The 27949-nt window shown below is 42.3% G+C and overlaps 1 protein-coding gene across 3 annotated transcripts in view; it reads right to left on the reverse strand.

Moving 5' to 3' along the window:
• The window catches only part of KDM4C (lysine demethylase 4C), a 390817-nt gene extending 363070 nt beyond the window's left edge, over positions 1 to 27747 (reverse strand). For 2 of the 3 annotated variants that reach the window (XM_060237364.1, XM_060237363.1), the window contains exons 1-3: positions 27461 to 27651; positions 10517 to 10564; positions 8341 to 8505 (exon numbers count right to left, since the gene is read on the reverse strand). In XM_060237364.1, coding sequence (XP_060093347.1) covers positions 8341 to 8484 — 144 coding nt within the window. In that variant the 5' untranslated portion in view covers positions 8485 to 8505; positions 10517 to 10564; positions 27461 to 27651. Of the gene's footprint in view, positions 1 to 8340; positions 8506 to 10516; positions 10565 to 27460 lie in introns of all 3 variants that reach the window. The other variant, XM_060237365.1, reaches the window with a different exon arrangement.
• Positions 27748 to 27949: the final 202 nt, after the last annotated feature.

Genomic DNA, 27949 nt, shown 5'->3' on the forward strand with positions numbered 1-27949 from the left:
CCATGGTGGATTCCATGGTCAGAACTTCATAACCGTTCGCCTGGATAGCTCCTGGCGGCGCAGTTTCCTCCACTCCAATGCTGGGATGGCTGTTATACAGAACGACGGGAAACCATCCATTCTCCTAGTGGACATTCTTAGAGTGTCTTAGTAGCATCCTGGCTGCTTGTACTGCATAAGTGCCTTTTGCCCCTGGATAGGTTTACCCACACTCTCTGGCCAGACATGTGCGAGTCACTTCTCCAGGTGCTCTGGCAACCAAGCTGGTAATCACGATGTTCTGTAAGGGGGCTTTTCCTCACACATTCCATGATTTCAAGCTTTCAGCCATATAAAATTATGATCTGGTAACTTGTCATGCAACAGTAAACCCCTCTCATAGAATGGTGACTAAGCCCTATGCAGACACAACTCAAACGTATGCCAGCATATCTAGAGATGATGATGGAAAACCATGCTAGTATCATGTCAGTATAACCCCTGCACCAACACAGAATTAGGTAGCACTAGGGACATGTCATCCAGGAAACTCCCAAGAAGAACTTTAAGGCAGGGATAGACACACTAGCATTACACAATTTTACTTCTAACAAAAAAAAAAATTAAATGCCATCACTCTAGAGCAGGAGTGCCAAACATACGGCTAGTGGGATGGAAACTACTCTTCCAGAGCTCTCATCTGGCCCACAAGCAACTGATCATTGACTTCATTACCAGATGAGAGAGGCTATGCATGATGTCCCTGTGTATTGTCCCAGTGCTAATGAGTAATAGGTGGTGGAAATGGGAGCCTGGGCATCAGGGACATACTGTAAGGAAATACTGTAAGAATGTTTGTATTTTGAGTAAAAAATAATATCGTTAATTGGGTTTGCCTGTGTCCTTTATAAAGTTTATATCTCTAGTACCTGGCATTACATTTTGGTATACATGGTCCAGCCCGACAAAGTGAGATTTGTGTCAGATTGGTCCCTCGTAACAAATGAGTTTGACACCTCTGCTCTAGAACTCACCATAAACTATTGCTAAATGATAGAATTTGGGGCAAATCCTAGAGCAGCACCCCAATGTAATGGTGATACTTCCAGTTTTTGGCCATCAGTGACATTGCATTCAGCCCCCTTCCCTTTCTCTCCCACCAGCTTTGGAAGTGCTAGCTGGGAAAGGGGGTAAGCAGCAGGACATCTCCTGCTATAGCAGGAGACATGGCCTGCCTAGTCATGGTTGGAGAAGGGTGTAGTTGACTTCCTAGGCCCAAGAACACCCTCATTGCTTACATATTATGACACCAAAACCCTGGCCTGTCTCACAAAGATCCCATAGGAGCTAATGTAAGGGGAAACTACTCATCCTACTATTGTAACAAAGGGCTGCCTTTTGTCTTGAATATTTCAACTGGCAGAAAACACAGCAGTGAGACTCCTGTCTGGGGTCAGCAGCTTAGAACACATTTCCAGAACTGTGTCAACTACAGTGGTTACATATTTGCTTCTGGGCCCAATTCAGCGTTCTGGTTATGACTTTAAGTCCTTTATGTCTAGGGTCCTCATACTTATTAAACTCCCACATGCCGACTACATTCTTCAGTCTTTTTCTCACGGTAACCTCCCATAGCACTGTTCATATGGCAAAAGGTAGGTCACAGACTTTTTTCATGATGAGTCCAGTTCTTTGGGACCAAAATATATGTGGAAGGCATTTTTATTAGCTACAGTTTGGAAAGCACGTAACACACATTTATTCCTGAAAGCTCTGGTAGAGGATAAATCTGTTCCAACAAACTTGGCTGCATTTCTTTTAACTCTTTTTTGAATTGTATGATTTTTTAAAAATGTGTATTCAAACTCTGTGTGTGTTTTCATCTCCAATTTGTGCTTTTTCATTAACTATAATCTGTAAATTCTCAATTAGGGATGGGCACAAACCAGGAAACCCCATTTTGGTTTATGAACCAAAATGGCCTGTGTCCCAAACCAGTTCACTAACCCAAAACTCAAACTAGCCTGGTTCATGAATTGAACCAGTTTGTGAACCTCAGGACACAGGGTGGCTCCCTTGGGTCCTAGAGGCTCCAATATCACAGGGCATCTCCAGCTGATCCTCCTCTACCCACCGACCTAGTCACAGAACCCCAAGCGAGGCACCAGCAGGAAAGTGCTTTTCGGGGAGGTATCAGGCACAGCTTCAGGAGCATACAGAGTGGACCCTGTGTAAGCTAGAGATATCCAACATACAGTGCTACTCCCCAGGATGCCTCCCCACATGCCCTACAAGTTATGTGCAGGTTGGACATGAGGAGTCCAAGTTACTCACCAAATATGCAGTAACAGCAAAATTAACATCTGAGAAATAGATTATCACAAAATTTGAGGAGAGACATAGTTGTATATTATGCAAGCAAGAGACAATTTTAGAAAGAGAAGTAGTTCAAAAAAATTGTACACAAGTGTATTGAAAAGGAGAAGCAGAACAAAAATAAGTTTTAAATGTAACATCTTGAATAAAAATGTATAAAGAAGCGAAGCCTGAGCAGAAATACTCTCTACCTTCCAGTTACAAGACATGTAACATCTTTCTTTCTGTACTCTGATATATTACTTATTTAAGGATGGGCACAAACTGGGAAACTGTGGTTGGATCCATGAACATAACCAGCTCAATTCCTGAATTGGTTCACAAACCAAACCCAAACTGGTTCAAATGAAAAATGCCCCTGGGGGTTTAGGGGCTCCAAAATCACAGGAGCTCCCTAGCTGACTCTCTTCTATGTGCCCACCAAGTTTGGTGCAAATTGGACTTCAGGGGTCCAAGTTACAGACCCTGAAACAAGTGCCCCCATACAATGCTTTTCAGTGAAAGGTCATGCACCTGTTCAGGAGTATATAAAACAGATCCTGCGTGAAGTAAAAGCATATGAACATACGAAGCTGCCTTATACTGAATCAGACCCTCGGTCCATCAAAGTCAGTATTGTCTACATCAGACTGGCAGTGGCTCTCCAGGGTCTCAAACTGAGGTTTTTCATGCTGATTAACATACACCTTGCAGAGTGCCTCTTAGGGATGTCCCTCCATATGCTCAACAAGTTACATGCAAGTTAGATTTGGGGGGGTCCAAGTTATAGACCCCCCAAGCAAAAGGTTCCTTCCCAGAAAGGTACTTTTTTCATGCACCCCAGAAAGGTACTTTTTGGAGAGATGCTTGGTGTGGAGTGGGGAGAAAGTGGGGTGCATGGGAGCAGAGCAGAAAGGAAACCCCAGGCAGCAGCACCCCAGAAAGCAGTGGGGTGGGTGTTAGAGATGTACAGGAAATGGGGGGAACTCCAAGGCAATGACTGTGGAAAAATTCAAGCAGGAACCCTAGGAGAAGGTGGGGTGTTGGAAAAGAACAGAAAGGAAGCCCCAGGCAACAACTATGGAACAGTACAGGCAGTAGAACCCAGAAAGTGGAAGGGTGGGTGATAAAGATGCAGATGAGGGAGGCAACTCCAATGCGATAACTGTGGAACAAGTGAGAAAGGGAATCCATGGAGAAGCGGAGGGTATTGGAGAAAAGCAAAAAGGGTGCCCCAGACAGCAAAACTTCAACAACTGGTGGGGGGGGGGGGAGATCCAGAGGTAGGAGACAAAGCCAAGGCAATGACTGTGGGACAATTCTGGCAGAAAACCCAGGAGAAAGGAGGGGGAGGATTTGAGATGCAGAAGATTGAGGAAATCCAAAACAGTCACTCCAAAGTGATTCAGGCACAGACAAGCCAAAAAGAAGTGTGTGGGGGGGAGAGCAGTCACACCCTTTGTAACAGGGAAACAAATGGGGGTGGGGGGAAGGAATTGCAGCACAGAAACCCAGGGAAGGCAATTACCCTGAGCTCCTGACAGTCTAATGTTGATGAGAAATCTCATTTGGCAGTGTGTATCATAGCCAGGAAATTCAGCAACACCCCCCAAGCCCACCAACAATGCTATTTCACAAGCACAAGGTGCATGGAAAGAAAATAGTGCATGGAAAAAGAATCTTCTAATAATTTTCTACCTAATAATTTGTCATAGGAACAGAGGAGTGGCTTCAGGCATTTTAGAGAGAATCTCTGTCCTTGGTAGGGTTGCCAAGTCCAATTCAAGAAATATCTGGGGACTTTGGGGGGGGGGGGAGCCAGGAGACTTTGGGGTGGAGCCAGGAGACATCATGGGCGGAGCCTGGAGCAAGGGTGTAACAAGCATCATCAAACTCCAAAGGAGTTCTGGCCATCACGTTTAAAGGGACTGCACACCTTTTTAAATGCCTTCCTTTCACAGGAAATAATGAAGGATAGGGGCACCTTCTTTGGAGGCTCATAGAATTGGACCCCCTGGTCCAATCATTTTGAAAATTGGGGAGTACTTTGGGGAGAGGCACTGGATGCTATGCTGAAAATTTGGTGCCTCTACCTCAAAGAACAGCCCCCCCCAGAGCCCCAGATACCCACAGATCAATTCTTCATCATTTCCTATGGGGAAAAGTCTCCATACAGAATAATGGGAGTTTCCAGCAGAAATTTTCCTCCCCCCCCCCCCCCACTTTCTGATGACCCTGAAACGGGGGAAGGGCCTTCAAACCGGGAGATCCCCTGCCCCCACCTGGGGATTGGCAACCCTAGTCGTTGGGGAAACTAAAATGCACATAGATAAACAGGAGAATATGAGAGCACCTGATTAGAAAGAAGAAGGCCAACAAAGTGGCAGAGAGAACAAATGCAAACAATCCATTCTGAAGTTCCTGCTTCACTGGCTAATGGGGTTAAGTTTTCAGCTCAAGAGAAGAGTTTATTTTTTATTTAATTTTCCCTTGCTCAGATGATGTGTCAATATTTGCAGAAGTGTAGGAGTAGGCTTTTTATACAAAATATCCAGGGTACTTCAGTATTTAAGGCTAATATTGGGTCTCCTATCAGAAGACTACAGACAATGGACAAATTCAATACAAACAACTGTAGTTACCTTCATAATAATCTATTGAAAATCATAACCATTCCATTACTGCAGTAGGACTCAGACACATTGATTAAGGATTTCAAAATAAAGTTGGATGTAGGACAGCTATCAAAAGTTAGAAGGCAAAACTGGATTTTAGAGGGTTTTTTGCATTGTCATTACCTGAATCCCATCGTACCCTCCACACACACACCTCCCCACCCTGCAAACTAGACATTGTCAGATGTCTGTGCAACAGGAAGATATACTGAATTGTACAAATTATATTCAATAGTGTACAGCTAATTAATTTTGTTGCCACATAAAAGCTGAGGAATAACTCCGTATTTACTTTCCTACTGTTCTTATGGCATAATGTGAAATTAGATGTCATAATTACTACAGATAAGCTCCAAGATGTTTAGGTCACAAACTTGAAGCAAAATGGCCTCATGAGGCCTTATTCAATCAGTTTTGTATGGTTGTTACTTAAGCTAAGCAGTTCAGACCTCATTACCTGAATCCCATCGTACCCTCCACACACACACCTCCCCACCCTGCAAACTAGACTTATGGTCTCCAGTGTATAAAACCATATCCCAAGAGTGCCATCCCAATTTGTCTGAAACCTGTTATACACACAACACAGCTATCAAATAAAATATTAATTTAAATCTAATCCTTATTTTGCTTTAAAAATTTCCCTAAAGATAATACATTCCCTGGAGTGCAGATACAGTTTCAAGTGAAGTGAACAGAAGGCCTAACACAACAAAAGAACATAAGAGTCCAGCTGCATCAGACCAGAGGTTCATCTAGTCCAGCATCCTGATTCACACAGCTGCCAAACCACTTGGCCTGGAGGGCAAAGAAACAGGCCACAGAAACCTTGATGCTGCCTCCTAGCGTTGTTATTCAGAGATTTACTGTCTTGTTGTGGAGGATGACTTTAGTTGTTGTTGATTTATTACAGTCTTAAAACCAGCATACAATTTAATCAGACAGAAAGTACAGTAATAGAAGACTTTAGTTGTCCTGGTTAGTAGACATTAATGCACCTATCCTTTAGGGAGCCAGTTTGGTGTAGTGGTTAAGAATGGAGAACTCTAATCTGGAGAACCGGGTTTGATTCCCCACTCCTCCACATGCAGATTTTGGGTGACTTTAGCCTAGCCACAGTTTCTCAGAACTGTTCTCTCAAGAGCAGTTTGCTCAGAGCTCTCTCGGGCCCCCCACACACACCTAACAGGGTGTCTTTTGTAGGGAGAGGAAGGGAAGGAGACTGTAAGTCACTCTGAGACTCTTAGTGAAGTGTGGGGTATAAATCCAGTCTCCTCTTCTCTATTCTCTATTCTCTTTTCTATTAATCTTTCTAACTCCCTCTTAAACCCACATATTATTATGGGCATCACTACATCCACTGGCAGCATTACACAACTTAAATTATTCAACGAGTAAATAAGTACTTCCTTTTAAACGTCCTAAATCTATTATCAACACTCAAATACCAATATTATGGGAGAACCAAAAGAGTTTTCCCTATCAGCATTCCCTCTAAACTGAGTTAGTGTGACCTAGCTCACAGTTTTTTAGCTTCTGGCTCACACATTTTTGTCTTAGCTCAGGAAGGATGGCCCCAGAACAAACTAATTTATGCAGGAGCCAAATTGCTCACTCACAAGTTTAATGCCAGTAGCTACCAAAGTAGAATTTTTGCCCACAAGACTCCACAGAGGAAGCATTGCTCCCTATCCACTTTCTCCACCCAATGCATAATTTTATAAACCCCCATCATGCCCTCCTAGAAGTGCAACATTTCCACCAATTTTGAAGCCATGGGCAAAACACTTTTTTTTTCATTTTCCCCCCAGGAAAAAAAATGAAAAAATTTAGGGAAGCAGAAATATACACAATATTTACTTTTAGTGACTAAACATGAAATGCATTATTTATAAATTAGCATATAATATTGTACAATTTGGCTTATAGCATATTTATGAAATTTAAAAGTATAAATGTTTTTATTTTATACAAGAAAAATTGCAAGTATACCCAATACTTGAGAAAGGGCTTCATCCTATGTAACTATAGTACATTTAACTTAAGTGTCCCAACCTCTTAAGAGTTTTAAAAAAAATCAAGTTTAAGGTAAAAAACAACTTCTGTAGAAATTCAAAGTATTATTTAGACAGAAATTCTGAGTCTCAATAGGTAGGACTGCCACCATCTCTGGATATTAATTTTATGCAAACACTGAACTCTTTAAGAATGTAGCAATGTTAAATATTACGGCTTATTGTTGCCAAAATCATTATATTTAAACCAAAAACCTTGAAAATATTTCCAGGAGAGTAGTTGTGTTGGTCTGAAGTAGTAGAACAAAGTTTGAATAAAGTGGCTTTCAAGCTCATACCCTGAATAAAACTTTGTTGATCTTAAGGGTACCACTTAACCCAAACTTTGTTATCTTGATAAAACTACTTAAGTCTATAGTGCAAGTGTTTCATTTTCCCCAAAAATGTTTCCATTTTTTCCATTAAAAGAACTGAGAATGTACCTTTGCAATGAGTGGAATTGTTTTATTAAGACAGGAGTTCTCACATCTGAAAAGCAAAAATATTTCAAAGATTTTTTTTCAATGCTCCTCAAAATTGAGAAAATTGCTAGTTAACTTTTCTTGCTATTCACTTAAGAATGTGAAAAACCTTGCCTTAAGAAGCATTTCATTCATTATACAAGAGGAAATATCTCATAAGAGTTTCTTTTCATTGTTCTCCCAAATTTTCCATTTGAAAAATCAAAAAAGGTATTGGGGAAAATAGTCATTTTTTCTGAATATTTCTCTCTTTTGGGGGGGTGGGGAGGGCTCACATCTCTACATCTATACTTCATTATCTTTTTGCTAAACTGTTTTTAGCCTGTTCTTTTGAGTTTAAGCCTTTCTTCATAGGAAAGGTATGTACAACAATCCTTTCAATATCTTGGTTGCCACCTTCCATGCTTTTTCCAGCTCTTCAATACCTTTTTTTTAAATACAGTGACCTGAAGTACGCAGTATTCCAAGTGGAATAATACCATATATTCATATAGAAACATTATAATATAGGCTGTTCTATTTTCAGTCTCTTTCTTAATCCCCAACATGAAGTCTGCCCTTTTCACTTTTTCAGCACTTCTTTGCATGTGAAGACAACTCCATGTGTACTTCTGAGGCCCCACGCCTGCAACAAGAACTCAAGATTTCTTCAAACTATAGTTAGCAAGCTAAGTATCAAAAGTTCTGATGCTAATATATTTGCATTAGCCATGAATAGCTTTAGACAAAACCTTTTAATAAAGAAAGATGCATCAAACCTCACAATACTTTGATTTACACCCTTAAGGTATTTACCTTTGCCAGTCCAGCACGATGAGCACCTTTTGATTCCATGTAAGCCAAGTACTTGTTAAACTCCCGGAATTCATCCACTGAAGGTCGAAAAGTCATAATTTTACAACTTGCATTTGGAGGGGGGTCCAATGATTGAGCAGCCATGACTACTCAAAGTTACACCTGCTAACAAGCAAACCATTAGGCAGAAATGAGTGAAAATATTTAAACTGACTGATTAATGTGCAATATCACTACAGTTATATCTAAGTGAAGTGACGATTTTTGATACCTTGCTGTATTGATGTTTGCCCATGCATACTGCAAACAGATAAGAAACTATGGGTGCCAACTCAGGGTTAGGAAATTCCTGGAAGTTTGAGGATGGAACCTGGGGAAGGCAGAGTTTTGGGAGAGGATGGACCAATGAGTTATAATGCCATAGAGTCCACCTTCCAAAGCAGCCATTTTCTCCAGGAGTCTGGTCTCTGTAATCTAGAGATCAGTTGTAATTCCGGGAGATCTCCAGGACCCACCTAGAGGCTGACAACCCTAAAAGGAACATTGTCTCCCTCAGAACACAGGAACAATACTTGACATTTTTTTAAAACTGAACAAAACACAATGGTGTTTTGTTTGAACTTTTAAAGATGGTTACATTGCTTACATGTTTTTGCATCTTCACCTCCCTTATTTCATGTGATTATTGTGGCAGATAAATCCAGGGGGCTTTATTTGTAGCAGGAACTCCTTTGCATATTAGGCCAGACACCCCTGATGTACCCAATCCTCCAAGAGATTACAGGGCTCTTAGTACAGGGCCTACTTTAAGCTCCAGGAGGACTGGCTACCATCAGGGGTGTGTAGGCTTGCCAATCCCCAGGTCCCAGTGGGGGTTCTTCCGCTTTCCCAGGCTACTTCCCGCCCCCAGTCAGCTGGCTGGTGGGGGGAAGCCCCACCCCCAGGGGGCCATGTGTGTTTCCAGCTCCGGAGGCTTCAGTTTCTGATTGCAAGGCTTCCTCTTGGGATGGTGTGTCTGTGTTACTTTGAAGAAGTTGGCAACAACTCGTGAGTAGAGAGGCCAATCCCTCCTTCAGTCGCCAGAAACAGGAGGAGGGGGGAAGAGGGAGGGAAACATCTGCTAAGCACTTCATTATTCCCTATGTGGAGATAGATTCTCATAGGGTATAATGGGGAATTAATCTGGAGGTTTCGGGGGCTCTAAAGGAGCTGTTTTTTTAGGTAGAGGGACCAAATTTTCAGTATAGTATCTAGTGCCTCTCCCCAAAGTACCCCCCAAGTTTCAAAATGATTGGAGCAGGGGGTCCAATTCTATGAGCCCAAAAAGAAGGTGCCCCTATCCTTATTTCCTATGAAAGCAAGACATTTAAAAAGGTGTGCTGTCCCTTTAAATGTGATGGCCAGAACTCCCTTGGAGTTCAATTATGCTTGTCACACCCTTGTTCCTGGCTCCGCCCCCAATGTCTCCTGGCTCCACCCCCAAAGTCCCCAGATATTACTTGAATTGGACTTGGCAACCCTAGGGGTGTGTGGCCTAATATGCAAAGGAGTTCCTGCTACAAAAAAAGCCCTGGATAAATCTGACCAACTGTATGATTTAACTTGATGTCCCAGTGGTTATTTCCATGATATTTTACAGACAAACACAGTATCATATAATCTGTAGAATTTGACATCTAGTTTGCATGTGAAATGTTTTTGTTGAGTGCAGCAACATCCATCCTTCCCCTCCCATCATGGCTGCACAATCTTTTTTTATAGTGGTTTTGCTTTGAATTTTAAATCTGAATTTGAATTGCTGATTGTAATATAAGGCAATTTTATTTTTATGCAGCTTTTCTCTTACCTCATAGCATTTTATCAATTGTTTATATATGGCTTTCATTTGAAATGTACCAATGAAATTGCTGTTTCTAAGATTTTATTGTGGGCTGCATTACCATATTTTCTGAAATGCAGGGTACAGTTTAAATAAAAAAACTTATACCAAAAATTATTGACAGCAAGCTCCATTTGTGCCCTGCTAAATCCAAGCTATAATTGTATATCCTGCATTTTGTGTACTTATTATTCAGAAACAAACAGAAGGAAATACATTGCTTAGTGCCCTCAACAATTCTGAATAAATATATAGGTTGAGTAAAGGTAATGGAGAGGCTAAAAGTATAGCTTTTACCTGCTAATTCAAGATCTACCTTCTGCATCAAAGTCAGTCTAGTTCCACCTATGTGCAAAGAAAAACAAAGAAAGATTTATCAAACAGCAATGCAAGTTGTTATAAATTTACAAATCTAGCAATATACTTTTACCAATTTAAATGGAGCAATTCTGTAAACATAAATTTATTAACTACTTGATTATGAAAAAGTTTCAGTCAGCAGAAGACAATTGAAAATATTAAGCATTGGAGCCGATTAAAAATAACTGGTAAAAACTAATGTGAGGAATCTGAATATGTAGACAATAAAATACTATAAAGCAAACTCCAATTAAAGATTGTTTGAAAGCTATCATGCAACTGATATCCAGAAGGTATAATTGTTACTGTTCTACCTTAGGGATTTGCTCATGATACCAAATGCATTTTGAATTCTGGTGTGAAGATACTAATATTCTCCAAGAATCAACAGTCACCAGAAGAAGAAAGAAGGAAGGAAAGGAGAAGGAGGGGGAGAAATTGGATTTATACCCCGCCCTACACTCTGAATCTCGGCGACTCAGAGTGGTTTACAATCTCCTTTACCTTCCCACACACACACCAGATACCCTGTGAGGTAGGTTTGGCTGAATCTCGGAGACTCGGAGCGGCTTACAATCTCCTTTACTTTCCCCACACACACACACACAACAGACACCCTGTGAGGTAGGTGGGGCTGAGAGAGCTCTCCTAGAAGCTGCCCTTTCAAGGACAGCTCTGTGATAGCTATGGCTGACCCAAGGTCATTCCAGCAGCTGCAAGTGGGGGAGTGGTGAATCAAACCCAGTTCTCCCAGATAAGAATCTGTACACTTAACCACTACACCAAACTAGCTTTAAGCCTCCAAGTACCTTTGGAATTTTGAGAGGCTGCCACAGGAAGTAAAGCCCAACCCAATATGGCTGCTTCTGGAGGCAGAACCAAACAGAATACCATCTTTCTCAAAACTCCTGTGAAGGAAAGTTTGAAGGAGAAATGGCCACACACTGGCTAAGGAATATCCTCCATTTGCTTACTAGTGCTCCTGATCCTTCGCTGGAAAATCCTTTCATTTCAGTAAGAGTGGACAATAACAAATTCCACCTTACAATGGCCCCACTTCGTGACGAGTTTGGTGGGTGCCAGGGAAGTATTGTGAAGCAGGCTAGAAACCCTGATATGAGCTTGTTAAAGCCAGAAAATCAAGCAACTCTTTTAAATGTATTTTCAGCTTTGACTATGGATGGCTACTTGCCAGTAAAATTTTCCTCCCTTCCCTGATGTTAAAACAGAACACTAATGATTTTAATTTTTTAAAAAAGATGCTCGAATGCTAGAGAAATAACACTGGTGTGTGGGTGTGTATACACACACACACACCCCTAACAGCTTAATTAAGGAATCTGTTTATAAGATATCTACGTGTCTTGAAAAGGACAGAGAAATAATTGGCTTTTGAAAGGGAGCCAAGTGCTTCTATTAAATGCAACTTATGTGAGCTTTTATATGTTCCAAAATGTCTTTAGATATCCTAAGCATATTAATTGGTTATATCTGAATTATTTATGAGAAAACATATAGGTGATAGCCAAAATTTCCACAAACCTGCAGATAGCCAGTATTCATGTTTGGCTCATTAAGTGGCATCTATATGTCTGGAAATACATTTTATTACCATGGTGCCATGGTCCAAAAATACTAATGAGTAGGGTTCTTGTACACATGTGTAAATTCAACAAAAGAAATTGTAACTACACATGTCCCAGATTTCAAACAAAAAAACTGCAACTGAGCATGCCCAAATAATGTAAAAAGGAATTCTTGGCATGTCATAGTGGGTGGATCAACCTGTTCTACAAAAAAATATGGTGTACCATTGCAAAGTTGAACTCTTAAGCTGAAACGCCTTCTGAAAAAAGTACCCTTTATTAATAAAGGGTTTTTTCTCTCTGCTAACCTGCATCCCAGCCTTGGTGTGACTCACTGGCTCAAGTGCCACACTAGTCTAACAGTCCCCCTGGGCTTATTGTTAACAGGATTAATGAGGGCCAAGGTGCCCACGAGTGCAACACTGGGTAACCTTACTCCAGCATCTATGTTTCTATGTACCACTGGCCAGGGCTTTTTTTTTTTAAAGAAAAAGCCCAGCAGAAACTCATTTGCATATTAGGTCACACCCCCTGACATCAAGCCAGCCCAAACTGTGTTTCTGTGTGTTTGTGCTAAAAAAAAAAAGCCCTGCCGCTGGCAAAAAGTACACTAACTTCATTTATCAGAACTACAGGCAGTTACTGTTTAAAATGATATTATGACAAAACCTCCATTGTCCACAGATTATAGCATCCCAGTGTTGAACCCTCCCCTCCCATTCTAAAAGTAAATAAAGTGTTAACCAGTTTTAACAAACCAAAATGAAATACTACTTTAACGTCTTTTCATTCAAGGCAAACCTCCATGTCGATTTGATTCATTTTATCAATAATTTATTTGCTTTGTTTTATCATTTTACTTGCTTAATTTAACTAGTCTTGCTACAGTTGTTAGACTGGACCTGCAAATGAGTCCCAAAAACTGCTGAATGGTTTTAAGCTTCACACAGTATAATTACCATTTGAGTTTCTCTATTATTTATTTATTTATTTATTACTTTGCATTTATATCCCGCCCTCTCCGCAAGCGGACTCAGGGCGGCTTACAGTATCATAAAAACAATCAATTCCATAAATCATATAAAACCATAATACATTTATCAGTTTAAAACTATTACGCTATCTCAATCCAGTCTGGCGGTATTGGGTTCTGACTATGACCACCAGCTTCTGTAGGATGTCCGGTGGCAGCCCATTTTCAGTCAACCAGAAAAGCCTGTCTAAACAGTTCGGTCTTACAGGCCCTGCGGAACGCCGACAGATCCCGCAGGGCCCTTATAGCTTCTGGGAGGGTGTTCCAGAGTTCTGGTGCTGCCACCGAGAAGGCCCTAGATCTTGTTGTGCATAGCCTGGCTTCTTTTGGGCCAGGGGCAGACAGCAGATTTACATATTGCTCTACATATTGCTTGTTTAGTTTATAGTCACTACAGTTTTCCATTTTGCAGATGTTGAAAGTGTTGAAAGCTCAGCTACACCAGAAACTGTCAGTGAGAGGATGAAAAACAAACCAGCAAGAGATGTACAGTAACAGTCATCTAGGTTTATAGAACATCTAAAATATGCTATATTCCATGTTGAATTAAGTGCCTTAATCTCAATTAGGGCAAAGCAGAATATAACGTTACACTGCCTCTCTATCTCATAACAAAGAAAAAAGGCCCTCCAGACTCAACCATAGTTAACCAAATCTCACATGTCCAAATTACCGTGCACCAGCTGTGACTTTCTTCTAAACAAGGAGAGCCAAGAGGATCATCTTTTGTTGAGTAAAAACCTTGGCAAGAGTCAAAGCTGCCAAGCTATTCAATATCCTATGGCAACTTGCATTTTCAAATCACAAGGAAATGAGAGAATACCTTAAGTTTCACTGATGTGACAGTAGATTGAAAGTCATCTGAAACTACACTACACAAATGCATTTAGCTTTCTGTGACGTATATTACCAAATATAAGGACTAATGAAAGCTGCTCTATAGTGATAAGTCTTGACTGAGCAGTACTACCATAAGAATCAATTAAAATAGTGGAAGACAAAGAAAAGAAATATTACTTAACGTGGCTTAAGTAAAATATATTCAGTACAAAGCAGGAAAAAAGTAAGCCTGCATGTAGTATCTGCACACATCCAAGAGGCTGCATGTTTCAGCAAGATCAATGACAACATCAGGGATATTGGAACAGCCAAATTACACCCATATCACCCTCAGCAATAGGCACCAAAACAAGCCCCGAAAAAGAACTGAGGAAGTTGGTGACATGTCTAAAGTTTGGAAACTGCTTTAAAGTAGAGATAAGTCCACAGCACATGAAAATAATATTGTTTCAAAGAATGTGTTTCTTTTTCATTTCTCTAGAGACTTCCAGCACCTCTTTTTCCAGAAAATAAGCCCTGTCCATAGTACTTTTATTCCTTAGACTACCAAAACCTTTTTCTGCATTTTGGTACATCACATGCCTTAGGCAGTTGATTGGTTGCATTGTTTTCAAACTTTTCAAGGAGATAGTGGGCTATAAACAAATAAAAATAAAATAGATTCAAGGTATCTTGGCATCATGCTACTTTGTAAAGCTGCAGATTCTGCTGCTACGTCAGCACTTGCACAGGTATGAACTAGTTGTCATCCTGTGGGATATGGGCTGTATAGGCTCATGTTTTTTCTCTTAAAGTTATTAATGCTTTGTGGTTGCAATATTGCACTTATGCTGTGAAAAGCGCTCAGTTCTCTTGTAACAGTCCAAATATCAGCCACAAACATTGCCTCACGGTAGAGGTCAGCTCTCTATCATATGGTAACTCATCCTATTAGGTTCTGGAAGTTCTGAAGAAGTTGTAGGTCTGCAGGGGTGAGAGGAGGGATTTGTAGCAATATCTATGATTATAAATCTAATTAGCGTAGCAGGGTTTATTTTACTGGCAGCCTTGAAGGTACTTAGGCTTGTAGAATGCAAGTTGTCTGTGTTAGTATTTTACAAGCTTTTCACTTTTTCAATTTGCCAAGGATAAAGAGTTCTTCTGTTGCCTATTCGTTTCCATGATACTCCCTTCATTCTCAGAACAACTAATGCTCCAGAAGTTTGAAAGAACATCTTATTTTGCATCAGTAACTTTAAATATTATTTTTAAAACCTCTCCCATATGTGACAGAATGAAAGTGAAGCTCATAAATTCCCTGTGACCATAGTTAGCACATTTAGAAATCCGTTCCATATAAACCGCTATAAAAGACTCTTCTTTTCCAAATGCTTTTTAATGCCTCTTATGACACGCCCTATCATACAGCTCAGATAAAGCACTGCAACAGATGCCACACTATATGAATTATAGAATTGATACTAAAAACCCATCTGAGTATAGAAAAACATACATAGGTTGTAAGCACACATAATGATGCTACTTAGACAAATCCATATATTTTTAGCAGAAGCAGTAAGAGGTTTTTTTATACTTTTGACTTACACACCGCTAAATGTCAAGCTTGTACAGTAGTCCGCTGGATATCTCAAAATTTGTTAAAAATTTAGATTACTGACTACATTGTTTAAGAAATTAATGCTATGATTAGATATTAAAATGAGAAAATTTCAAGTCAGTATTAGACACAGAACTTTTCAAGCATTAGTAGCCTTCATGGCAGTAAACACCATTACCACATTGCTTATACCAAAAGCATAATAAAGAACTCATTAAAAGGGAAACCACCTCAGAATCTGATATACCTCTTAGCCACCTGCCTTGCCAAACATTAATTTATTAAATTACTTGTGCTTATTCGTTTTTAATTCTGTTGTGCAAATAGAGGAAAATGGGGGCAAGAGATCTTTATTTTTTTAATTCTAAGAACAAAAAATATAACCATTAGAAAACAGAACAAAAGGCAAACAGATAAGTGGGGTTCATAATGTAGTTAAAATACAGACTACATGAGTGTGGTTGAACAATGTTTGAGTTCAGTGGCACCTTTAAGACCAACAAAGTTTTATTCAAGGTATGAGCTTCCATGTGCACATACTTCCTCACAGGGCTTTTTTGGTAGAAAAAGCCCAGCAGGAACTTATCTGCATATTAGGCCACACCCTCTGACATTACCAATGTTTCACATGGGGCTTTTTGTAAAAAAAAGCCCAGCATGAACTTATTTGCATATTAGGCCACACACACTGACACCAAACCAGCCGGAACAGCGTTCCTGTGTGTTCCTGCTCAAAAAAAGCCCTGCTTCCTTAGATAGTTATGTTGATCATGCAATATATATTTGCAGGGGTCATTTTGTAGAAAAATAGGTGGTGGAGCTCATTAGCATATGCCACCACCCTCAGCCAAAAACAACCTGATGCAACAAAGGAAACCCCTCGGCAAGCAAGGCCTGCTTGGGCTGGCTAGAGATCCAGCCAGCCCAAGCAGGCCTCGCTTGCCTGGGGCTTTAATGTGCTGCTCCCCCATTCAAAAGACCAGCAAGCCATCCACTGCCCAAAATCACATAAAAAGTGGAGAAAGGGTGGTATGGGCTTCTCCAGGAATTAATGAGGTGGCTGGCCACTCTCCTAATTCAGGGATTGTTATGCAGCTGCACCTACTATTCAATGGACAAGATAGGTGGGAAGGAGGGGGAACCCTCAGAAAGGTTCAGGAGCTATGCTCCTGTGAGCTCCTGGTGACTCTGAGGCCTCTATATTTGGATTTTTAAAACAACTTTTTTCTAGAATATTCAAGTAATAGAGTCATTTCAGCTTCAGGATACCATTGTAACTGTGATTATATATGCAAAAAGGCTGAAGATTACTCAGAATTGCAACTGCTCCCAGATGGCAGAAATCAGGTCCCCTGGAAAAAATGGTTGCTTCACACGTTGGACCCTGTGTCATTATACCCTCCTAAGGTTGCTTCCCTCCTGTTTTGGTCCCCACTGTAGAGAAATACTGTACTTTTCCTAGGTAGAGGCTGTAAGAAGTAGGGAGAAGACTGAAAGCTGAAGTCAGATCAGAAAATGGCCCTACAGAAAATGGCCACCTTCAGGTGTATACTCTATGGTATACCATAGCACAACCAGGTGAGGCCAAAAAAACCCAGGTTATGCCACACGCTCATGCTGCTAAGCACTGCAAGGCTGAACATGACAGGAAAAGGTGGCAACAATGCATTGCAAACAAAAGGAATACTGAGCTTCAGCATCTGTGTGACTGTCATCATGCCCCCCGCACTTCCCATAATTATATTTCTGACTGACATGACTTAACTAGGCCCGGCTGCTTGCTTCTGTTCGGCAGCTGCCCCCTCCCCATGACAGTCAATGTGACTTAGCAGCTGGCAACTACAGGTTGGGAAATTCCTGACAATCTGAAGGGTAGAGCCTGGAGACGGTGAGTTTGAGGACAGGGTGGGACCTCAGACATGTACAATGCCACAGACTCCACCCTCCAAGCCATCCATTTCCTCCTGTGGAACCACCGTTGCAAATCTTCAGGCGAGGGCTGGAGATCACTCTGAATTAAAACTGCTCCCCAGGTGGCAGAGATCAGCTCCCCTTGAGGTAGAGGGGAGTGAATGCCTTCACTTGGGTGGGTGGGAAGACAGCAAGTGGAGGGTACTCGCCCAGAGCCTCTTTCTAGAACCCACTGTATTTTTCTTCACAATGGGCCTTATTCCTAGTCTCATATAAAAGAGCAATAAAGAGCAATTATCTTTACTTTACTCTAGGTCTGTATTTGAATGGATTCTGTTGCTACTCTCCCTTTGAAGATGTTTTGGTCTATATTTCTGGCAGAGAAGTAGCAATAACATGTTTTTAAATCTTTACATTTACTGAATAATTCAACTAGCATATTATCAGAATTTGAGAGGAACGGTATCATTGTTCATCCTATAAATACCTATAGGGTTGCTAACACTCTTGACCTGGATTCCTGTTCTGCAGATAATAACAGCTGGTAGTGTGTGTGTATCTATATCTAATCTATATATCTATAACTGAATGACCCTAGGCCAGGGGTGTCAAACATGTGGCCCAGGGGCTGAATCAGGCCCCTGGATGGCTCCTATCAGGCCCTCAAGAAAATCTGCTTCCTTCTCCCTCTCTTTTGCTTCCTTCAACTTGCTCAGCTTCCTTCTGTATTACAACTTGTTCAAGTACACAACAGCCACAGAGCAAAGCCTCTATTTTCTCCATTGGCTTAGGCTCCTCCATTGGGGAATAGCTTTCTTTGCCAGGCTCTCTCAATCACACAGCAGAGCTTCTGAGCCAACCCCTTCTTCCTTCTATTGGCTGATACTTGTCTCCTGGGGAGGGAGGGAAAGAGCCAGAGCTTTCTTTGCTCAGTCCCCTTGATCCCATGAGATACAAAGAAAGCATCTTTTTAAAATGAAGAAAAAAGAAAGTACCTCTGTGTATTTTAAGTTTTATAACACACATGGTCTAGCCCAACAAGGTCTCATTTACGTCAGATTCGTTCCTCATAACAAATGAATCTGACACCCCTGCCCTAAGCCTACTGAGGCCCACAGGCTCTAGGGAAGCAGCAGTTTGGGGGGGGGGGGTTGCAGGGGGGGACCTGGAAGGAAGGAAATAAAAGGTCTACCTGGAGAGGAAGCAGGGCTGGGCTTGAGGAAGGCTGAAGACATAAGAGCTCCCTCATCCAAAGAGTGGTGTCAGTTGGAATTAGAGGAAGGGAATGTATAGTTAGTTTAATCAGGGTTTTTATTTTGCTTTGTAACACCTTAACTGTTTCCATGTTTACTACTGCACTAAAAGTTACAACCCACTTGTTTGTTCAGGAGCACTTACAATAATCTCATTATTTTTATACTGCCTGGGTCTTTGGTCACAGATAAAAGGTGTTTGCTGAGAAGGGTACCAGAGTGGTGGCAGCCAGTAGAGCCCCTCCTTGGTCTTCTGCTTGTGACAATATGCCATGATAAAAAACTTAATTTACTAATTTCTGAATATCAAGGAACTCCTACAGGAACAGGACAGGTTTTTCCCATTAGCCCTGGCAACTCTAGGTCCCATACAACATACACAGTACTAACAATATATCCAGTACTACATTTTATATAGTATTTACTATTGCAATATGTGTTTCAGGAGACGTGTTGCATTTTTAACTAAAAACAAAGTGTTGCAGTTTGATTATTCAGCCAATTAATCTGGATTATTCACAACAACCTAGTAACAATATGTACCAAAATGACTAAGGAGGTGGAGCATCCTTCCCATGAGAAAAAGCTGGAGAGTCAGGGACCTTTTCTGTTAACCCAATCGTCAAAAAAGGAAGGAAGGTTGACCTAGGAAACTATAAACCAGACAGGCTGACCTCTGTCTCAGGGAAGACATAGGATCAGATTTTAAAGGAATCATTCTGCACACATCTAAAAGGCAATTTGGTAATCCACAGAAATCAGCATGGATTTGTCCCCAACAGGTCCTGCCAGACCAACCGCATTTTCCTTCTTTAATCAAGTGACAAGCTTATTGGTTTGCAGGGTTCCCAGCCTCCAGGTCCCGATGGGTATTCCCTCGCTTCTGATGGCTTTGATTCACCCCCAAACAGGAATGTTGCCACCAACGTCCCCAATGTGATGACATCACCAGGGAGTGGCATCATTGCTTCACTGATGTTGGAGGAGTATAATTTCCAGATGATGTCATTGTGTCAGGGATGTCATATGACAATCTCCCTCTTTGGGGGCGGTGTTTCCTTGGAGATGATCGGGGACTGGAAACCTATGCAGAAAGGGACACTTTGGAGAAAAGGAAACACTTTGGAGAACAGGAGGTTGGACATAATTGGTCTCCTTAAAAATTTGAAAGGCTGTCACTTAGAGGAGGGCAGGGAGTTGTTCCTGTTGGCAGCAATGGATAGGACTTGCTCTGGTTTATTTTATAGTTTATTTAGCATTCATTTTATGGTTAAATTTCTATTTATTGTAATATGTCATGTTTCCTAGATCACTCTTTAACCCGCCCTGCATTCACTTGCAGGGAGGGCAGGATAGAAATTGAATAAATAAAATAAATCCCACTGAAGTCCCTCCCCTCTCAATCCCACCCTTCTCAGGTTCCACACCCAAAATCTTCAGTTATTCCTCGACCTAGAGCTGGCAGGTGTGAAGGGCCGGAAAAATTCAAGGGAAAAATAAATATTCTCTGGAAATGTGAGGAATGCTGAAAAAAACTTGAAATATTTTCTCTTTTTGAATGAGTGAAATGCATTTAAAGACAAGGTGGGCATGCTGTAGCATATTAGAGTTGCTAATCCACAGTTGGTACAAACAATTCACAGGAATACACAGTGTGTCAAACAGGAAAGATAAAAACCACTGTGCACAAGAATATGGAAAATAAAATTGTTTACAATTTTGAAAAATTCACTTCCATTATTTCATAAAACAATAGAAACGGCATACATTATTCACTACAGAAAAAGATCGTCCATTTCCAAACTCAATGATTTTACACCTGTTGTTTCTCAAAGTCACTTTGAAATTCACAACAAAATGCTAGGTGCAAATCTGATTAAAGTCCACTGGAATTACCACAACTTGCTCCAGGAAAGAAAATTTCCACAAGAAAATAACCACTCCTCAACACTTCCGCTAGCTCAGGATAGTGTTTCACAAACAGGTATCCTCAGGAGTCGTTCCAAATTACACATCCAAGTATTCATATCATTCACTTTCCAATGCACAGCATCAATAAATAGTAATAAAATTTTCTTTTTCAGTACACAGTTGGTGACATGGGATCCCCTGGTTTGGACACCCTCCCCCCACTTTAGGGGTATTAGAAAGCAGGGGGGATGTCCTCTGGGCACTCCATTATACCCTATGGAGACCAGACCCCATAACGGAGACTCAAACTTGGGTATCTGTGGCTTGGGGGGGGGGGGCTTTTTTGTTTTGTTTTGTTTTAGGTAGAGGCACCAAATTTTCAACATAGCAACTGGTGCCTCTCCTAAAAAAAACTCACAAGTTTCAAAAAGACTGGACCAGGGGGTCCAATTCAATTAGCCCCAAAAGAAGATACCCCTATCCTCCCTTATTTCCAGTGGAGGGGAAGTATTTAAAAGGAACACAGTCCCTTTAAATGTGATGGCCAGAACTTCCTTCAGAGATCAATAGTGTTTGCTACAACCTTGCTCCTGGCTCCAGCCCCAAAGTCCGCAGATACTTCTTGAGTTGGACCTGGCAACCCTAAGACATATGCTGCTCTTATATCTAAGCTTTCTGCACTTAGAAGAGTTCTTAATCTTCAGGAGAGGAGCAAGCAGGGCTTCCTCTGTTTTTCAACTGTTATATGCCTCATTCTGACCCCATTTGTGGATGAGCTTTTCAACTCTGCCTCCAACCACTGTGACATATAAACCCACATACTGGGTAAAGGTAGCCTCCTGTGCAAGCACCAAGTCATTACTGATCCATGTCACATCACAATGTCTTCTTGGCAGATTTTTTGTTATGGGGAGGTTTGCCATTGCCTTCCCCAGCCATCTAGACTTTACCCCCAGCAAGCTGGGTACTCATTATTTTACCGACCTCACAAGGATGGAAGGCTGAGTCAACCTTCAGCCGGCTACCTGAACCCAGTTTCTGCCAGGATCAGTCTCAGGTCATGAGCAAAGCTTGGACTGCAGTACTACAGCTTAGCACTCTGCACTCGGGACTCCCTACATACTGGGTAACTAGCTTATTGTCCTACCTTGCTGGAAAGAAAAAAGATCAAAATGAGATAGGGCGAAAACTGTACCAAAGCCATAGAACAAAGCTCTGAAAGTTTCATTGAGAGCTGACCTTTGTCTAATCAAAAAGTAAAAATTAAGGTACATGCACTAAGACAACATAGGATTTACCAGCTTGCAGTTTTCTCTCAAATATTAGGTATATTTGCAATTTTGCTTGTAGAAAACTAAGGTATTATAACTTTTAAATTCCATAAATGTCAAATATTACAATTTTACATACTAAGTAATAAATGAGTCATTTTATGTTGTTAAAGCAGTAAAATTAGCTTAGGGTTGATATGACAGTAAATACTGCATATATTCCAATTTCTTCCAAAATTTCTGTTGAGGTATGCATTCCTGTCAGCTGACTGCTGCTTGCTCCCTGTATGAGGACTACAGCTCCCAACCTCCAAGTTGGGTCTGAATATCTTCCAGAATTACAGCTGATCTCCACACTACAGAGATCAGTTCCCCTGAAGAAAGTGGCTGCTCAGGAGGGCAAACTCTACAGCATTATATCCTGATGAGGTCCCTCCCCAAATCCTGGCTTCCCATGGCTCCATCCCCAAATCACCAGGAATTTTCCAACATTTCAGATCTTTAAAGAGGAGACAAGTTAGTACTTGGCAATGTCTACAGAAAAAATGGCAGCAGTTTTAAAAGACTAGACAAATATAGATGCAAATGGACACAAAAAGGACAACTGTAGAAAGACTCTGTATGCATTTAAAGGCTAATGCTAGCAGGCCCCAAGCCAAGATACAGGCACTGGAGTGCTCCAGCACTAAAAGAGTATATGGATATGGTGGATACATGAGAAACCTGGCAGTATAAGAGACGGAATGAGATATGATAACCTATGTATGAAATCTATAGAAAAAGCTGTGAAGAATATGGGGGGGGGGGGGTGTCACTTATGTATGGCAACAAAAGCATAAGGTCCAACAAACTCAGAGCTCAAAAGAGGAATAAACTTTTCCACATGATTGTGGGGTAGGGTGGCCAGACCGTCCCGGTCTCCCGGGACATTCCCGGTTCTGGCCACCCAATCCCGGCTCCCGGGCTGCCTATACCGGGACCATTAAAGGTCCCGGTTTAGCCAGCCCCGGAGGCGGTGGGCCGCGGGCGCCGGCAGGGAAGGCGGCGAGTGAGGGAGGGAGCGTCCCTGCGCCTGCGCAGGGACGCTCCCTCCCTCACTCGCCGCCTTCCCTGCCCGCGTGCGGGGCCCGGCGGCGGTGGCGGAGGCCTCCCCGCGGCCTCCGCTGGTCCCTGGAGGCCCTCCAGAGTCTCTGTGGCATCGTCCCTGTGGCATCGGTCCCATCGTTGTAGGGCCCAGGGGGCCGGCGCAGCGGCCTGCTGAAGCAGCCTGTCGGTCACTTCCGGGTTCCTGTCCTGCATCTCGACCTGTGTTATTAGTGACAGGCTGCTTCGGCGGGCCGCTGCGCCGGCCCCCTGGGTCCCACAACGATGAGACCGATGCCACAGGGACGGGCTCGAAACACTCTATAACCCCTCAAAAGAACAGCAGTCTAGCTCGCTTCCCCCGAGCCCTGCCGCCATAAGCCTCAAGGGGGCTCATTTTGCGGCATCTCCCGGCGGGAGGGTGGCACCCGCACGGGACACATATCAAATGAAAGAGGGGGCGCAGGGCTATCGGAAACAGCCGGCGGAGGGAGTCGGGAGACCACCCCACTGGGGGATCCACACCCCGAAAGTGATGAAGGTGGCGCAGATAGAGCCAACAGAGCAAACAGGACAAAATAAATAGGCTGCATTATGCAGCACAGTTGAGAAAGTGCCTTATCCCATATACTGATGAAGTATATACAGGATTTGAGAACAAAATTGTTTCCGGCGGTGATATTTGGGGGATTTTTGGGGACGTCACAGGAAGTGCTGTGAAGTCACTTCCTGTTTCCGGCAGTGGCATTTGGGGGAAATGATGTCATTTGGGGGAAGTGATGTCACTTCCCGTTTCCGGCAGGTGACGCGGGGAAATGATGTCACAGGAAGTGGTGTCACTTCCTGCTTCCGGCGGTGGCATGACATCACCGGAAGTGACGTCACTTCCTGTTTCCGGCTTCGCACGCGCACACCCCTACCTTCCCCCCCCCCCCCAGGTGTCCCTGGCTGGCCTTCAGACATTATGGTCACCCTATTGTGGGGATATAAAAAATTAAAATTACGGTAATTAATATTTAGAATGTTGTTTATATTCTTCTCCACTCCTAAATTCTGAAGGTAATCTTGACGTTCCAACAGCAAATCAACCAAATGAACAATTATACTAGTGGGCAGGGCTGCTGAGAGAGGAGGACATCAGCATTCTAAGAGCCCATGTAACTCTAGATGGCCAAGAAAGGTATTGGTGAGAATAGCCGTTGAATACCTATTTGATTTTAGAAACTTGTGCATTTTCTGAACGTAAGTAAAGCAGATATATATGGACGGGGCTGAGGAAATTCTTGGGGTGCTAGGGTAGCTCTTGTCAACCCTGCTAATGAACTTAAGCTAGTCTCACACTGCTGTGTATGGGGACTAGGTTGTGTATAATTAATGGTGCTACTGCCTGGCTCAATGGAGCCTTTAGGACTGAGCTTGGGGACTCAGGAACAATGGGCAGTAGGATCCAAATCCCTGCTACCCTGCTCCAATCATGGGCCTCTGCTCCAATCACGGGCCTCTTGCTGGTTTGAATGATCCAATGGCATCCTTGCATGGGAATCTTGAAGTGTATATAGTTGGCCCCGTTGCCCCAGTTCTTCAGTCTTAGAGTTCAGCCTTTACCATGCTGTACGTAATAAAAGAGCTATGATCACAGCAACAGCATCTCTTAATTGCACTGAACCCACTATATTATACACACTAAGCGTAAATTCAGGCTACAAAGAGACTACTAGGAATGGGCACAGACCATGAAAGCCTGAACCAGACCTGCTGAGTCAAAAACCCTACCCCTGACTGAACCAGTTTGGGTCCCCTGACGATGTGCTCATGTCACTTCCAGGTGGTACCTATGTAGTCCAAAAGTATTGCAAGCACATCACCCCCTGACATTCTTAATCACTTCTGGGTGGCATTTGGTCATCCAGAAGTGACACAAGCATGTCTAGGCAATGCGCTTACATCACTTCTGGATGACATGGGTGCACCAGGGACAGTGCCCAATGCCACCCAGAAGTGATGCGGGCACGTCAGGGGTCCAAACTCCCAAACCAAACAGAAGCTCAATGAGCATTTGGGGGAAGGAGATCACGATTTTGATCCATGAGTCAAAGTCCAGTCCAGAATCTGGCTCAGGTTCAGGTCTGTGCTACATTTCTAAGCACAATAAGCAACTGTGCCTTGGAAGAGTTTGTTAAAACACAGCTAAGGAAAGGTAACCCTGGACTTTATCATCAGGATGGAGCTGATGATCTGGTGAAGCACACAAGTGTCAAACCGATAAGAATAGGAGAGAGAGGGAGAGAGAGAGAGAGAAAGACCCAGCATGATGTAGTCATTAGTGTCATACTATGATCTGGGAAACCTTGGTTTGACTCCCCACTATTCCATGAAAGTTTGCTGAGGGAACTTGGACCAGCTGTATACTCTCAGCCTAACGTACCTCATAGTGCTGTTCTTACAACAGAATAGAGAAGGGGAGAATGTTATAAGACACTATGGTTTCCCACATAGGAGGAAGGGGGGGTGTAGGTAAAATAAAGTAAATAAAAATAATTACATTAAAATTCAACATTTATATGTGCAGATTCTCCCAAAGAACTAATACAGTCATGTTTAAGCTACTGAAATTATCAAAAGTGAGATTTGATTTTAAAAGATTCAAGGTCAAATCTTTTCACAACTATATACAAAAAATGTCAACAAATCCAACAGTCCACAGAGTCAAGAAAATTAGAAAAGGCAAAATGGTTCCCTTTTAAAAACAGAACTCTTGGACAAGTCAAGAGAACAAATACCATAGATGTTGGCAAAAGAAAACTAAGTTGAGTATAAGGTAAACAAAACATATAAGAAGCACATTGCTGGAATATACAAACAACTAAAAAAATCTTGAAATTCATCAGAAGTAATAAATAATTATTGAAATCAGGACTTCTTTTGTAGCAGGAACTCCTTCGTATATTACACCACACACCCTTGAAGTAGCCAGTCCTGATCTTGCAGATATTATATGCTTGAATTTCCAAACGCTTTTGACAAAATCCCCCCTTTCCCCAGATTTCTTTTAAAAAAAACTTAGCAGTCATGGGACAATAGCAGGGTCCTCTCACTGACCAGTAACTGGATTTAAAGACAAGGTAGTGGAAAGTAAGGGTTAAAAGGACAACTGGAGGAAAGTGAGAAGGGTCCTTCAAAGACTTATACTAGGACTAGTATTACTGATTTAGTCACATGTAATCATAGAGACTGAGGCTGAAAAGCAAAAGAGCTAAACTCGTGGATGACATTCAATTATTCAAACAGATGAAAACCCAAGTAGACTAGAATGGACAGCACAATAACAAATTAGATTCAGTGTTACAGTGATCAACACTGGGGTGAAAAAAAATGCCTTGATGGGCCAGGGGAGGTCAGAAAGACAAAGCATTATTCTTTAAATAAAAATCCTGCCAGTCAGATTTTCAAAACACAAAAGGAGAACAGTTTTTGAAGGGACATCTGGAAAAGCAAATCAATGCATCAGTCGCACCTTCCCATAGCATTAAGACAAACCCTCACTACGTATTTTCTTATTTTCAGGAATTGCACCCAAATAAATACCTAGAGACAACACTTCATTGAATCTTGAGGACAAAGGCAATTCAATTAACAGCTGGATGTTATAGACTGTGTTCCTGTGTGATTTCTCCACCCATTTATGTTTGAAGGTTCTCAGTAAAAGAAACTGAAAACAAAACCAACTACCAACCATTTCTCTATTTTAATGAATTTTATCAACATCAAATCTCTCTACCTAGCTACTCTTCAGGAATCAATGCTCCTGAATTTGTCTTACTATTAGGATAACCCTTGGAGACACCAAAGGGTCATGAACTTGTGCCAGAGAGGGAGACTTGAACTACACACTCCACCAGCTTGTGTAACTTCTTGGACACAGATCTGTATTTCCTCAGACACTTCCAACGACACTCACCCCATCCTTCTCCACTTACTGATGTGGCATAAATCCTGCCCTATCCAACCCCTTCACACATCTCCTGTATCCCACTCAGATGAACCACAGCCAGCACCTTGCACATTCCCGATGTGCTCTCTCATCTACCTTCTTCATGTTCCTTTTCTCTGCCACCCATCCCTCTTAGTGCCACCAGCAACCCGCTTCCTCAGACCCAGCTACCGCAGGGCCACCCCCTCTGCCCATCACTCTACTTCCTTCGACCCCCAGCTTAGAGCAGTCCCCAGCAGCCCATCTAAGCCAGTGCTCCAATTTGGGCTTCCTTTCTTTCCTCTTCTACCTGTTGCTTGCACCTGTGATTACTGTTCTCTCCCAGGAGCAACACGACCGCTCTCCAACCAAACCTCCCTCATCCTCCCAAATAGCCAGTATCTCCTCCCCCACCTCCCCTGTTACCTGAGCGCGAGAGAAGAGCGCCAGAGCGTTCGAGCACGAACCGAACGCTACCGGCCAAGACCGCCGCACTTCCTCAGCAATTATAACTATTTGCGTCCCCACAATCTCCCCCTCCCTCCTTTGGTGGGACTTGTTGTTCCGTCCGCAGTTGACAGCTAGGACCTGCGCACGCGCAAACTATTCCGTGAAGATCTCCTCCCTCCCCCTTTTTGCCGAGAGATTTGGGGAAGCAACGCTGTGGCGTTACGTGACGTAAAACGCTTTCGCATTGGCCTCCTCGCCTCTGGGGCCACGTGACTTAAGGAAGTAGTCGCCGACCTGCGCTCTGCTGCAAATTTAGCATCCCTAAAGTTTTCCGGGCCGGGAGAGGGATTAGAAAAGAAAGGAGAAATCCTGAGGTTGTGGCGTCACATGGGTTGGCCATGAGGGATATAGCAGCTCGTTTTTAGAGACAGCCACGAATGAAAGAAGGCTGAGATGCATAGCGAT

This window comes from Heteronotia binoei, chromosome 4 (assembly GCF_032191835.1).
Source record: "Heteronotia binoei isolate CCM8104 ecotype False Entrance Well chromosome 4, APGP_CSIRO_Hbin_v1, whole genome shotgun sequence".
NCBI lineage: Eukaryota > Metazoa > Chordata > Lepidosauria > Squamata > Gekkonidae > Heteronotia > Heteronotia binoei.